A 15,074-nucleotide genomic window follows, 5' to 3' on the forward strand; every position below is an offset into this window, starting at 1 on the left:
AGAAAACTGTTTAGAATAGAATATTTCAGCACAGCAGGCCTTGTTTATTCATGTAAGCAAGAGTTTTTGGACCAGAAATGAGCAAGCAATCAAACAACAATTATCACGAAAGGCTTTTAATTTTACCATTTAGGAAATTAAGAAACTCATTAGTTAAGAGAGTCGTGGGCTTCTCAACAAATACGCTAAATGACTCTAAGACGATAAAAACATCAAGTTTGATTCTGACACATCAGAGAGAAGAAAACACCTTCAAAAGGCATCTTTACATTTAAAATCTAAACAGTCGTCTGACTTCATTGTTCTTTCTTCTTCGGGCAAACGAGACTCTGCAACATGTTCATTCATTTTAGACTAATCAAGTCATGTTCCAACAAGACAATAAATCTTTACTGTTTCATCTCCTCACAAGCAGAAGATGGAACATAACATAACTCTAGTCTAAATCTAAGAAAAGGCTCTCTGAACCCTTTGCATTTCCTCCCATTAAATCTGAGTTGTGTGAGTTATGCATAAAATAAGCTTGATCTCAAGTACTTGATCTCACTCATGTCAGATAAGTGATGAACAGATTCCAGATCAAAGCCAAGTTTTGGCTGATGGGCTTCTTTATCTGCACCATCACTGCTGTTTGTTTGATGTGAAAGTCCTTCTATTACAGCTTCTTCTCTTTAAAGACCCTTTCCAATGAAAACTCAAGTTATTGTAACATTTTTCTGATGATAGAGAACATATTTAAATACAATTAAGAGGAGTATTTCTTTATTTCAATCTTTGTGAATCAGGAGCAGATGAAAAAATCCACTTGGAAAAATATTTTTTTTGTGATGTAGAAAATATGCTCACTTTTGGATGAATCCACCTGAGTAGATCCACGTACGTCTTTGTTTTATTCGTCTGAGCAGAAAACTGTACAACTGGAGAGTTCCACTATTGAATATCGGCGCTTTTGTTGCACCAGTAATATCAGGTTGGGGTCGAGAGAGCTCTCAGATACAGATACATAGATAGATACATAGTTTACGCAGAGTAAACTATGTAACATAAAAGGACACAGTGGATTTTATCTAAAAAAAACAAAACAAAAAAAAACTACAAAATCATAATTAAAAGACCACTGGAAACTCTTTGAAAATAGACCAGAAGATGATCAGATTGGGTTTTTAAACCCTAAGAAACTGTGTTACACTTCAGAATAAATAAATTATAGTAAAAATAGTGTTTAAAAATATATTACAAAATACATAAAGTCAATAGGTGAAACCATTGAGATGGATTGACCAAAACTGTCAAAAGCTTTCCAGGTTCAGCACACACATCACATTTTATGAAAGGAAATGAATGACTCCGCCCACTAAATGATTTCACAGTGAACATTGTGTTAAACTGAAGTACTATGTCTCTTCTCATTAGGAGAAGTAAAACAGTAGGCTGTAGTAATGGGATTTGGCACCGACTGAGGATAGAATCTAGTCCTTAAATGAGACAACAGCAGCACCAACCCAATAAACAGAAAAACTGAATTTATATAGAATAACATGTCAACAGGCGCGTCAGAGAATTGTGCTGTAGAGTGAAAACAAATCATTGGAAAATAACTGAAAAGTAACAGTAACAAAACTCTTTTGTGACTTTACCAAACAGAGAGAATATTTAAATTTTGTTTACATTTATACTTTTCTAATAAAATGTAAAATAATACAAGTGAACTTTTACTCAACTAAAATTGTAAAACAGTGAGCAGAAGAATGAGATAGTGTTAGGTAGAGCTTTAATGAAGTAGATTAGAAATGCATCTTAAAAATGTATTACTAATGATCTTTGAGCAGCAAATATTGTCAAACCACATGAAGAAATACAAAAAAGAAATAAAAAATCACACAGCAACAAAAAGAGAAACAAAAAAGTAGATAGATATATTTTGTCTTTTCTGGCACAGAGAATATCATTTCCTCATCATCGGCACTCTGGGATTTGTTAGTGAGAGAAACTGTAATTAAAGTCTGCAGGTAATGAGATATATGACACCTCTGTGTGTGACGTCCCACCAGCTTAGAAAAATAAAGACAGTTTGCTTTCTTGAGGAATAAACAGAAATGTTTAGACACGGTTCCACTCGCTTTGTCACTGACATGCTGTTGCAGACATTAAATTGTAAAAAAAAAAAAAAAAGTTTAAAAAGACTTGGATTACCTAAAGGTGGCGCTGTATCTTGATGAGACACATCACAGACATGCCAAACCTTTTCTGCTCTAAGGTTTTTGTGCTCAAATACTCAGATTTGACGTTTGAAGCCTCATGAAGCCCAAATGATTCATTTTTGGTTCTGCTAAAAAAAAAGCTTTTGAGGATATCTGGTAACTAAGTTTTTATTCTTGTCTGCAAAAAAAAAAAGGTATTGTCACTCTAGTCTATTGTTTTAATTAATATATTATAATTTATAATTGTACAAGTAATTTTAATACGTTTTGTTAAAGTGTTTCTTTTTTGCTATTCCTCTTCTTCTTCTTCTGTTGTTTCGAGCCACTCAATTTAATTCGATTCAATTTTGAGTTTTCACGGTTTACACATTTAGACACATTCTTTACATGTTTTGAAGATATTCATATTAATCTGATACAGTTTACATACTGTAAAATGTATTAGTGAAGGTATAATGAGACTGTTAATACTATAAGTGTTCTCAAACGGAGAAGCTCCGACAATTGTTCTGCCTCTCCTAGTCGCCTAGACAGTGTTTCAGTTTGGCCACTAGGTGGCGGTCACGTTATAACATTACATCTTATTCCAGAAGAAGAAGAATGTATGAGCAAAAAACTGTTTTAGACCACAAATGGTTACTTTAAAAAAACATTTCCTTAAAAGAGTTTGGAAAATTCATGCCTGTGAGTTTATAAAGATGTTCATTTAATCAGCAATGTATGTTTAGGTCGACCGAGTGTTAGCATAAGCCGCCCTATGGGAAATCCCATTATACGTTAGCATCAAGCTAGTGGACTTAGCATTATGGGTTAGATCGATCTCTACTTCTATAGATGGATTATTGATCTATAACGGTTATAGATTGATTCAGATCCATTATCCAATTTTATCAACCCAGCCTTATTTAGAGCTACGTTTTTGTTTATTTTGTTTTTGGAAATTGTAAAGTATATTTTCCATGTAAATAAAATTTAGACACTGATCATGATGATCAATCTTTTCAATTTTATTTTTAAAGTAAAACATTAAACTCTGAAGCAGTTTGACAGCCACAGCACCTAAAACAGCTTGTAAACCTCTATGTATGGACTAACAAAGCTTGACTTTAAACAGAGATGACAGAAACTATTGATTTAGCTTTCATTCATGACTGACCAGATGGACAGGGGAGGCAGCAGATCCAAAGCCCAACAAATCCATCACGTAAATCAGAGCAGCTGCAGCTCCTGATCGCTCAAAACTGTTGGGTTTTTTATACAGCAGCACGGTCGACCGAGACTCCCTGAACTCGTCTGCGAGTCAAACGCTCTGAGCGTAGTTAGCAGATGTTTGCTGAGTCATGAGAGATGGGAAAAAAAGTACAATCTGTCAGTTGAAATCTCCGCTCCTCTCAAGAGAGGGTTTTCCCGAACCAGAGCAAGTGGCTCCTGGATCACCTCCACAGGTGTCTCCACTTTGAGCTCCTGCTTTCTCTCACTGCAGCTGCTGGACTCTCAGGAGTGGAGAGCAGCAAATGGAGGAGTTGGCTCAAAAAGTAAAACACATGCAGCAGATATAGCCATCAGCTCTCAGACGTTTGAATCCCTTTTAGTGCCCAAACATCACATTTACATTCTCAATGAGCTGTAGGACTAATTTCACACAATGCTAAAATCAACAGGCAGTTTATTTTACAGTTTATTTTAGTTTATAGTAGTTTATTTTTACAACTATTCAAATTTTACTCAACAATTTTAATAAAGAAATTCTAAGAAATGTTATTTTGAGAGTAATTTTATGAACATATGTCCTCGATCAACAAAAAAGGCATACGAAAGTGTTAAAAACACAAAAAACATGATTTTTATCGGAGTTGGCATTGTAAAGCTGCGTTCATGCCGGCCGCCTGTGGCCACTACCAAATCCAAGTACATGATTGGTCCCAGTCCCACGTTGTCGCAATTCAACTTGAAAAAGTTCAACTGGTTGATCGTTGAGCATTCAGCATTCGATCAATAAATGCCTGATTTGTACGTAACATCCACGATCAGACTTAGAAACGTGCGTAGCAATGCACGATCACGAGTGTTTTGGACGTTAAAGCACAGAATTCTGGTCTACGCACTCATGCATTGACTTTATAGACTTTTCATAGAAAGTGGCTGCTTAAATGCGAGCCGACACGTGGCCGGTGTGTATGCACCTACATGCTGTTGAAGTTTGTTGAGGTTCCTTTAAATAAACAGGATTTTAACTGAAAAATGTCCATATGAATCAATTCCAAACATTTTCCTTGGGTAACTTTCAACCACAATTCTTGGCTTAATGAATATATATATATTTTTTTATATACCAGAGGGAATCTTAGTAGTTTTACATCCATTACAAGAATTGAAATAACAAAGGTTCTATGCAGAACCATACAGTAGTTCTATTACTTTGAGTGTTCATGAATCTTTCACCTTCTCATGTCTTCAAGCAGCTTGAACTCCTCTTCATCCGCCTCTGGGTGGATGAAGATAATAGCTGCTAAGATAATAGTTTTTTGGGGGGTATTTTTAATGATTATATAGTTTTTGTCTATTTCGATTGAATCAAAAGAATGTTCCTTTACAAGAACCAAAAGAATCAGGGACTGTTGGTTCTATCTGTGTGGTTCAGAAAAGCAACTATTGAGTTTATAATACCTAACAAAACAATTTAAATTAAAACAATTTAAAGACCCACTCAAGTTAAAATTCTGTTGATGATAGGACATCAATTTTAAGAAAATGACACTTAAAAGTTACATTTCTGAATGTCTTTTTTATCATTGGGAATCAGGAGCAAACAAAAAAAATGTTTGTAAGAGCCTTTAGCAGTACCATAGATGCTACCATCGGCGAGCCACAAGCTCCATTTTTGTAGTGGACTAGATCCATGTACATCTTCTTTTTACTAGTCTGATCTGGCATGTGTCCCAATACTGCACGAATGGATAGCTCCAATATTGCTCACCATTTTTGTTGCACCGCTAATGTTAGGTTGGGGTTGGGAGGAGCTGTAAGCTAGCATGAAAGAGTGTAAACAGATTGATAATATGAACATTTCTAATGAGCTAAAACATTGGTAACACTTTAACAATAGATCAAAAGATGATCGGAGTGGGAATTTAACAAATTGGACTTTATATCTCAGAAAATAGAGTGTTTTCCTGTATAAATAGATGCAAAATAAAAAATATATGAATATTGTTCACATCATAAACTCCAATAGTGTCACACCAGAATAAAAGTTATGTTTATGCTTAAATTGGGAAACACTGTTTTCAATGCATTTAATTGTCAATTCATTTTAAAGTTTCACCCCATGAATATGCTTTTTTTCTTTTTTTTTTTTTTTACAGATTGAGCTGGAAAAGTCCAAATAAATGTCTTTTTTCCCCTTATAACTTTGCTATGATGTAGACACGAACTCTATGGCACATTTCCCCCTCCCTGAGCTGCTGGTTCAACAGCCCTGAAGTCCAGAAATGTTAAGGACAAACTTCAGCCGAGCAAACTCCAATTACTGCCCCGATGTCAAACGTGCGAAGCTCTCACTCCACCTCGCTTCCTCTCCTCTGGATCCTTCTGTCATCTCCCTCCTTCTCCTGCACTCTTTTCTTTTAACAATCCACCACTCTACCACTTAGCATCCCCCCCTCTCACTCATTAAACAGTTCCAGTCTTCTCCCAGGAGCGAAGAGGAGGAGGGTAAAAATAGCTCTTCCTCAGCTTGTGCTCGCCGCTTCTTTCTCCAGGCTGCCATCTATACATCAAATGGTGTTCCTCCATAATAACCGTCTTTGTTCCGTTTGCCGCAGAAGCGTATGTGCGTCTTTAAAGAGCAGCTGGGATGGAGCTGTTGGAGCTCTCCAAGAGACTGATTTCATAAATTTTCACACAACCCCACGGCCCTTTTTTAGTGAGGAGCTGCCGATGCAGTAAGCAGCTGGAAACGTGTCTGAGCGGCGTTCTGCATCAGAAAAGTTGGTGATTAATCTTACAAGCATTTGGTGATAAATGTTCATGACTAAACTCGTGAAAGATCATCATCTGAGTGACAGGTTACATGCTCGCTGAGCATCAGTGGAGGGATTCAGCTCTGAGATGAACATCAAAACTGTCTTGAACTTATTTGCAGAGATGAACGTTGGGAATCGAGCTGCACTGGAGAAAAACCCAAAAGGTCCAAATGGCTTGGACGGAAATAAAACCCCTTTCCATGCTAACAAAGAATCGCTGGAAGAGCAAAGTGACCATCTGGCTAATGTGGAGCGTTTCATTCTTTTCCTCATTAGTTAAAATTATTCTGTGAGCTGCATCAAGTTGGACTGAAGAGGCAGAGTTGAAGTGAAACAGCAGATGTCAGAGTCTATAAACAAACTTCTCACTGGCAAAGCCGCACAGAATCCTGAAGCTTTCCTCTGAAAACACTCAAACGTCCCAACACACTAAAAATACAACGCCAAGCTTTACCGCTTTCCCTTCTAACAACAGGCGTTCATTTTCCAGAACAGACACTCATTCATACATTTAACTCAAAAATTAAATTCTGCTCTTGGGAAGCATCCAAAAATGACGACTTCACCTTTATCCTTTTCTTCAAGATTTCATTTGTCTTTACTTCACCAGAGTACCTGGATCATCGTCTTCATCCATTGATCGGTGAAGATGCATCATCTAGTGGCAACTTCTTGTTATCTTACATGTCTTTTATGAATCTAGTTTAATTTGGACCTTTTTCTATATATCTATTTTGAAGCAAAGGATTTCTTTTTTTTTCAGTTTTTTTTTTTTTTTTTGAGGTATATGGGGGGACGTCAGGCTCCGGTCGAGGACTTCTGGTTCTGAACGTTGACGTCTACAGCCTCTTGGCCTGTTTACCAAATCTCATCTGAACAGATTTTGTCACCTATGTTTGTTTGTAGTCACTGTTAAAGCTCCTATCTTCCACCTAAATCCAGTTTCTTATCTCATATCTATGGTTTACCTTAGCGGGAAACTCTGAAAAAATAAGCTTCCTAGAAATAAATAAAAAATTCTTGAAACAGAAAAAAAAAGAATCTTACCACATATTCTTTTTTTCAGTCACTAGGGCATGTTTTTTTTTTTTACCAAAGATAATTTTGCTATTTAAAAACTTTTTAAACAAGACTATTTTTCTTGCAAGACAGAAAAATAAAACATTTTTTCTTCAAACGAGGGTTTTTTTACTTGGGATGGGCCAGTATAATTTTTTCTGGCAGATACGATAACCGATATTTGCCCTGCAACTGTGGTGATAGCCGAAATTTGCTGATACCGATATTTAAATGTCTACAATAACACTGTCAGGAGTCAGCGCTCTGTCTCCCCCTCTGGTCACCAGCTGGAGCCATCTCCAGAGTACTGATTGTACTGCATCTCCCAGCAACCCCAGCGAACAGTTGCTGGATGCTGTTGAGTTGTCTCTCCTTTGATAATCACCCACAGGACACTTAAGCAGCGCACAGAGCTTCACTCAGTGCGAGATATAGTTTGTGTCACCCTGCCTGCATTACCAAGCGTTTCTATCTGGACCTGATCTTCTGTTTCTGACTCTGTTTTAACTCTGATTGCCTGCCGCCTGCCCTGACCCTCGCCTGCACTCTGACAACTCTAGTCCCTTCTTGGATGATCCCATACTCGTGATTGAACAACTTTTATCCTTATCAAAAAATAAAATATACCACATAACAGTCAGTACAATTACTTACTATGACTGTAAACACTTTTACTTTCTTAAGTTTCAGTTTTTGCAGAGATAGTTTGTTTTCAACATCTTTTTTTTTTTGCTTTTCAAACAGTTTTGCAGGACAATAGATAGTGAAGCAGAAGGAACCAGCATTTTTGCATGAACGAACAGAAACTCCAACTCTTAGTCTTTTGATCACTCTCATAAGGGGTTGATCATTGTCCTCCATCCAACCTCTTCTGCATCCTCCTGGCTCACACCATCCACCCTCATGTCCTCCTTCAATACATTCACAAACCTCCTCTTTGGTCTTCCTCTAGTCCTCTTTTCTGGTAGCTCCAACATCAACATTCTTTCACCAACAGAGTTCTCCAAATCTAAACCATCTCAAACCATTTTTCTTCAAAACATCTCCCATAATCTGGATTCAAAACCTCAACATCTTCATCTCTGCCTCCGGTCTCTTTCTCAGAGTCTCTAAAACCAACAACATGGCTCCTCTCACCACCATTCAATCTCCTCTGGTTGCATTCTCTCCATGCAAGAACCACTTTGCAGTCACTGGTCTCTTTCAGATTATGACTGTACAAGATGTGATAACCTTTTGTGGTCCATCCACTCTTATATGTCATCTGATGCTCCTCTCTTTTCTGTAAAAATGTCTTTACCACAGCATTCTGATCTTTTGCACTCCTGTCCCAATCACCAAAGTAACCCTCTGTTTCCCTCACTCCCACGTCTGTTAACATCTGCCTGATCACCACTTTCCCTTAAAGAAATGCCCTGGATCACTTCTCCCAGAGTTTCTCCTTCCTCTCAAGCTCCCATCCTATCTGGGGTGGGAGAACCACCGACAAATTCAACATCCCACCTTCAACGAGAAGAACAAGAACTTCTTCATGACTTTATTTTAAATATTTGTGAGTATTTAGTACAATGCTACACCAGAAAACTTTACGTGTTTGTATATCCTTGACAGAAAACAAACAAATCTGAAATTATAATATTTAAATGTAAATCTTAATGAATGTTAGCATAGCTATGTAAATCCTACTTGGATAACTAACTACAGTATTATTTTTTTAAATAAACGTTGGTAAATGTTTAATTTACTTTTATCTGCTTTGACCAGAATAATAAGCAGATATGTTTTTTTTTGTTTTTTTAACAAAAATATATTTTAGGAAATATATTTCCTTATGTTTTAAAAGAAAAGAAATTCACTGATGATTTACTGTAATCAACTAAATTCAATTTGACTAAAAAGTAAAGCCGAGTTCATGAATGCTTTGAACATATGCAGATGTAAACGCTGCAGAAACACAACTTTTAACCACCAACGTCTCCTCACACTTCTGACAGGACGTAAGAAGATGAAGATCTTTACTCACCATCTTTGTCGGCTCTTCTGAATATCTGTAACACAAAGCAAACGCAGTAATGTCAGTCTGAGTTCTCTATGCCGGAGGGATCTCAGACAGGGTCTGTTTGGTTCAGGTGAGGGATGTTTTACAGTTTTGATCTTTTATTTATTTTTATAAGTTCTGCTTCTGATCTAGGTGTTGTGGCATGAACCGGACTCATGATTGAATTTGATTAAACCGCTGCAATTAAATAAGGATTTTTTTCAAACCAGACCTGCAGACGCCATCCATAATGACCCAGTATCAGGCCAATGCTGTGCTATGACCCCCTGCCCTCTGGGAGACCCAGTAAGCTGAATGAAGGGAGGAGCTGAACTTACAGGACATTCAGTTGAAGAGAAAACAATATAGAAATGTCAGAAAATGAGAACCAGAGAAAGACGGCGACTCTGGGGGTCAGTGTACGAAACACACAATTTTCCGAGGAAAGGGAGCTGCTGCGATGAGAACAAACACAAAGCTGAAAAAATGCCTCTAAAAGGACGATCTAGAAAATGAAACTCACACATCCAACAGGGTTCTAAAGAGATCCTCATTTGCATATCTGTAAAAATGTTTGACATGTTTTTTATTGTATAGTTGAACCTGTCTTTTGTCCAGGTGTAACCACTGAATGAATCCTCTCTGAACAGCTTCAAGGAAAATCAAAGTATATTCCAATTTCCCAGAAAGACTTGTCTTCTGGGAAATTGAGAATCCAATAGAATTATAGATTTAAGTAGTCTTTCCTTTTAGACCCTCAGTCTGACCAGGAAATATTTCAATCCAACAAAGGTTTACATCAAGCATGTCAAAAGTCTGGCCTGTCGGCCAAGAGCAGCCCACATTCAGATTTCCACCGGCTTCTGTACAAAAAATCAATAATATGCGGCTCCAGCAGTTTCTAAAAACTGTGAGCACTTTTTATAAAACTATTATTGACTAAATTCTGTTATTATATTACACTGTAAATCTGTGAAACTTTCTCACTCCTTTCTGAAATGTTAACAGTAAACAAAGTGAAGAAAATGTACTTTTAAATAAGATAACTATTTTTTTTCGTTCACATGATTTAAATTTAGAAGTTTAAAGTGAGCATTTAATTATGAATGATTGGGTTTCTTATGAACCAGATTTAATGTAACAATTTTTTTCAGACTTCTTTATGTTATTTCTGGTTTTCAAATGTGAAATTCACAGTATTTTTTGGTAAAAATGAATGAATTTATTTTCTATGTATGATGAAAAAAGGTTCAGAAATGCAGGTCGACTGGTTGGCCCCCCACACATTTCCCCCTCACCAAATCTCTTTGCAAAAGGTTTGTGCAACCCTGGTTTGGATTAAACTCCAACACTTCTGTTTAAAAGTGAACTGAAATCACACCAAATCCAACTTTGACACTCTCAGATTATGTTGCTAAAAGTTGATTTACCCATCGCTGCCACAGTGAAAAGAGAGCTGATAGATGACAGATGGTAAAGCACATGCAATGCTGTGTTTTTTTTTTTTTTTTTCTTCAGAGGAGTGACTAATTCTGCATAAATAGAGAATCTGGACTGTAATTAGCGGCTGGTCAGCCAACATTCCGTGCCCAGACTTCTCTTTTCGTCACTTCACACTGAGACTGAGGGATAAGGTGCAGCACTGAGCTGATGATGTCCACCAGACGGATGAGGATTCGCTGCATGCTCCACATTGAGCTGATTTATAGCTTCAGTAAAAGCTTTGACCTGTTTGGAAGTGAAAGGCTCAGAACTGGAACTTCTGCTAAGAAGCATACGGATGAGGAACTGGAGGCCGGAGAGTATAGGAAAAAGAGAGCTTGTAAAGAGGAGATCCAGATTTCAGCATTTTTACTTTTAGTATTTGAAGCAGCAGAAGAATCCCTTTTGTAGAAACTGCTGCTTCATTTTGGTTTCTCCAATTCAATTTTCTATTCAGAATCAGCTGCCAAAACACAACAATACAGAAAATAGGGCTCCTGTGTCGTTTCTGAACTCTGTAACCAAAGAGACGGGCTCTTGCTGCATCACAGCTGTGTGTTCTGAAGAAGCAAAAATGAGCCCAAATATTGACAGAACTGCAGCAAGGAGCTTCAATGCTTCTGAAATGCAGACTCCCTCCATCGGCTGATGATTTCTGTGATCCAAAAAGACTACAAAGGAGCTGATCCTTTTAATAATTTATCGGTTTTATTCAAATATAAATAAGAGAATATGATTCTGGATTTACTGATTTGTAAAAATGTTCTAGTCATTTCTGTCCGTGGCAGTAACTGTGTTAATTGATATTCTTTTTTCCGATTTTCTAGATTAAACCTGTATAAAAGTTGCTTTCATGTTTAATTATTTCCCTCTTCTGTTGCAGTGATACTCATTAAGAGGTTTTTGCATTGTGGCAGCTAAAGCTCTAAATATGATGTGCAGTCTTGGAGGCATCATTACAGAACAGATCAAAACTTTGGTGTTAAACGGAGCTGTGCTTCGGATGACAAGCAGCTCTGCATTGTTCTGCTCTTCTAATGCACCCATGGGGCCAACTCAGCCCCACGAACAAGAGCCGACGACAAAGGAGCTAGGGAAAGAGAGTGTTGCGTTCAGGAGGCTCATGGCAAGGAGAGAAACAAAAAGAGCTAAATTATGAGGGTTAAGTAATTAAAATAAAATTAGGAGTAGACAGGAAAACCCCTATGAAAAAGGATTTCTCTGAAAAGAGCGGAGGAAAGGATAAAATATGAAAGGAAGGAGAAAAAAGAGCAAACAGGAGGAGCAAGAAGGCAGCTGGATGCAGGTGTGAGCGCGCACATCAAACGTTCACTTTCTGCAGCATGATAATGATGACGGGGTCAGCAAGAGTGGGAAATGGCAAAACCATTAACATTTTAGGAGAGAAAATGCTAGAATGAGTTCAAAGCTGCAGAGAAGGAAGAGTTGCAGGCTAAGAGATCAAAGCAGACAGTCGTTGAGTCATAAACACAACAGAAATAACAGACATATTTCAGCAAAAACATGAGTGAAATTTTCCAAAAAAGGAACTTCTCACTGAAATGCAGATTTAACTCTGGAGTCCAAACACACAATATTAGTGTTTGCTGGAAGGAATTTTTCTCAAGGAGGAACTTTTTCTTTTTTTTAAAAAGCTTGAATAATGTGACATGAAATCTGAATTGGCCCTCTGGTCATAATCATGACTTTATTGGGGCCATTTGCAGAAGCTGATCTAGTTTCTCTTTTGTTTTGTCTTCTATTAAGGCCGGACCAGAAGATCTCGGGGGAGAAAAACGATCTGCTGGTATTGATGAGCTGACCTATATTAAAGATTGCTCCAAAAGTGGATCAGTAAAGCATCTGAACTGATTTTTATGAAATGAATGAGGATTTTTATTTTGTTTTGTTAGAAATGTGTTTAGAAGTTTGCAAACTGATGCGGTTTGGCAGGAGTGGAGGGTGCAGACAGAGCAGAGAGTTCAGGCGCCAGCCTCATCCCGGACACCCACCAAAGTGTCAAATAACCAGCAGACCTCCTGCCAAGCCTCCACTCCTGCGCTCGTGTCCGTGCGTAAGTGCGCACGGCGCGCACCGCTCCCTGGATGCTGCGCATCCAACCCGCCCGCCCAGCCTGATACTCACATCCAGGATGACCGAGATGCCTCTCCGCGGCTCCGGGGCGAAGAACTGCTCCTGGGCCACGGCCACCTCCTCTTTGCTGGAGGCGTACTCCCGGCTGGAGATGTTCTTGTTGTCGCTCATTTTGGTGACGATCCAGCGGACGAGCCCGTCGATTCCACCGGGCTGGGCGCCGCTGTTTCCGGACTGCGCTGCCGTCGCGGACTCGCTGTCCTGACCGGCTGGGGGCTTGGGCTGCTCGCGGCTCTCCTGCGCGCGGAGTTTGGCTTGTTCTTTGTTGAGCAGTTTGTGGACTCCGTCCCTACAGTAACGCGCTGCCTGCTCACACATCCTTTTGCTGCGGAGCGCTCATGCTGCGCTCTATGGGGGAGAGAGAGGACCCCCCCCCCAACCTCCCTCCTTACATCACACACCCACCCCAAAACACACCCAACCCACATTCCCTCCAAACCCACTCAACAACCTGCAATGAAGAAAGAAGCATCAACTTCTTACTTTCTTTTGTGCGTTTGTTTTTGCACATCATGGTTTAAAATTTGGTTGATTTGAATCATTCAAAATGTACTTTATTCCTCTAAATTCCAAAAACACTATTTTCCTTTTTCAAATAAAAAATATTTATAGCTTCTCTTATTTGGCTTTAATCTTTTTTAACAACAAAAAATGGATGCTGCAGTCTAGGAGGAGGATTTCTGCATCCCCAACGGGAAGTTTTCCCCTCATCCACTACAGATCCTCTCATTAGAGGGTGGCGTGCATGAGTGATGTGACAGATCTAACCTTTAGTAATGACTGACTCCACCAGGTCTGCCCTTTTCCAGAGTTACCGGGTTTTTCCTTCAACGAGATGATCAGAACAAATGAAGTCCTGCAGGAAAGTTGACAGAATGACAAAACAGCTGTGGAGGATGATGTGTATTTCCCCTCCATCAGAGACGGAGCAAAACTCTGATCAAACTGCTTGACATTACTGCCCCCTTGTGGAAATGAGATAGCATCGACAGGAAGGACTTCTAAAGAATTTATTAAGTCAAGGAATGCAGCTTTGGCATTCTTAATACATTCATATATTATAGTTAGTACAAAAAATAAAAAAGATCAGCTGGTTCCTGTTGTGGGTCATTTACAATCACTGGGAACCTTTCAGGTAATAGACCCATGAGCAAGGCTTGCTGCGCCCCTCGGAGCACTCGCTGGAAACAGTCAGCTTTCCAAACCACGCTTCCCTAGCAGGATCTCCATCAGGAACCTCAAAGGAAACTTGGATGTTCTGGATCTTCTTTGGTTTGATGCTGTCTGGTCCTTTGACGGTAAAGCAGGGGTTGTCCACCTAAAGCAGCAGAGCATGCAGTCGGATTTAGCTGCACAACAATAACGATAACTTAGATGGAAAGTCTTTGTAAGTCACTCTGAGCTAATTATAAATTAGTTGGGTGCTGCTACACCTCTTATTAATAATGATAATAATAAAATAAATCTTATCATGAAGAGTTCTCTTTCCAAGTTCTGCCTGTTCTTTACCTGAGTGGTGAAAGAGACACTTTGCAGGAACACGTTCTTGAAGGGGATGGTGATGCTGTGACCTGCCTTGATGCTAAGTGGACCCTGAGCTTTAGGGGGGAGGCAGACCCCATGTAAGGGAAAGATGTACTCCCCGTGAATCCCAGAGGACAGGCTGAGGTCCGCTTTCACTTCGCCAAGCTGGTGGGGCTCAAAACACACCTCCACGCTGACCTCTGACCCCACCTGGAGGCCCGGAGGAGCAACGACAGTTTTGTTCACGGTGAAGTCGGGACAATCGATCTGGAAGGTGATCAGGAAAAAATAAGTTCCTATTGCTGATGTGAAATGATTTAATTTGTAAAAGCTGATGAGATCGGCAGGTTTGGGAAACAGAAACCCACTTAGTCCACAAAACCTTATTAGTAATGAACTATGAAATTTAAAAAATGGTAAAGTATAAATGGTTTTTTAGACGTAAATAAAAATATTTTCTGGAGGTGCAAATACCAGAACCAAGACTGAAAAAAATAAGTTTCTAATGGGTCTAGACCAGAGGTGTCAAACTCCAGGTCTCGTGGGCCGGCCTCCTGCTGGTTTTCCAGAAATATCTGCAGCTGATTACCT

General features: G+C 39.0%; 2 protein-coding genes across 7 annotated transcripts in view; both read right to left on the bottom strand.

Moving 5' to 3' along the window:
- Positions 1-13,340, bottom strand: part of necab2 (N-terminal EF-hand calcium binding protein 2) — a 140,566-nt gene extending 127,226 nt beyond the window's left edge. Inside the window, exons 1-2 of one of the 3 annotated variants that reach the window (XM_024282705.2) lie at positions 12,951-13,337; positions 9,309-9,333 (exon numbers count right to left, since the gene is read on the bottom strand). In XM_024282705.2, the coding sequence (XP_024138473.1) occupies positions 9,309-9,333; positions 12,951-13,277 (352 nt within the window). In that variant the 5' untranslated portion in view covers positions 13,278-13,337. Of the gene's footprint in view, positions 1-9,308; positions 9,334-12,950 lie in introns of all 3 variants that reach the window. The other 2 variants (XM_024282704.2, XM_036212495.1) reach the window with 2 other exon arrangements.
- Positions 13,341-13,955: 615 nt separating this feature from the next.
- The window catches only part of hydin (HYDIN axonemal central pair apparatus protein), a 77,894-nt gene continuing 76,775 nt past the window's right edge, over positions 13,956-15,074 (bottom strand). For all 4 annotated transcript variants that reach the window (XM_024282698.2, XM_036212494.1, XM_036212493.1 and 1 more), the window contains 2 exons: positions 14,469-14,750; positions 13,956-14,277 (listed from right to left, as the gene is read on the bottom strand). In XM_024282698.2, coding sequence (XP_024138466.1) covers positions 14,077-14,277; positions 14,469-14,750 — 483 coding nt within the window. In that variant the 3' untranslated portion in view covers positions 13,956-14,076. The remainder of the gene's footprint in view (positions 14,278-14,468; positions 14,751-15,074) is intronic.

The sequence above is a fragment of the Oryzias melastigma genome, linkage group LG6, assembly GCF_002922805.2.
Source record: "Oryzias melastigma strain HK-1 linkage group LG6, ASM292280v2, whole genome shotgun sequence".
Classification (NCBI taxonomy): Eukaryota; Metazoa; Chordata; class Actinopteri; order Beloniformes; family Adrianichthyidae; genus Oryzias; species Oryzias melastigma.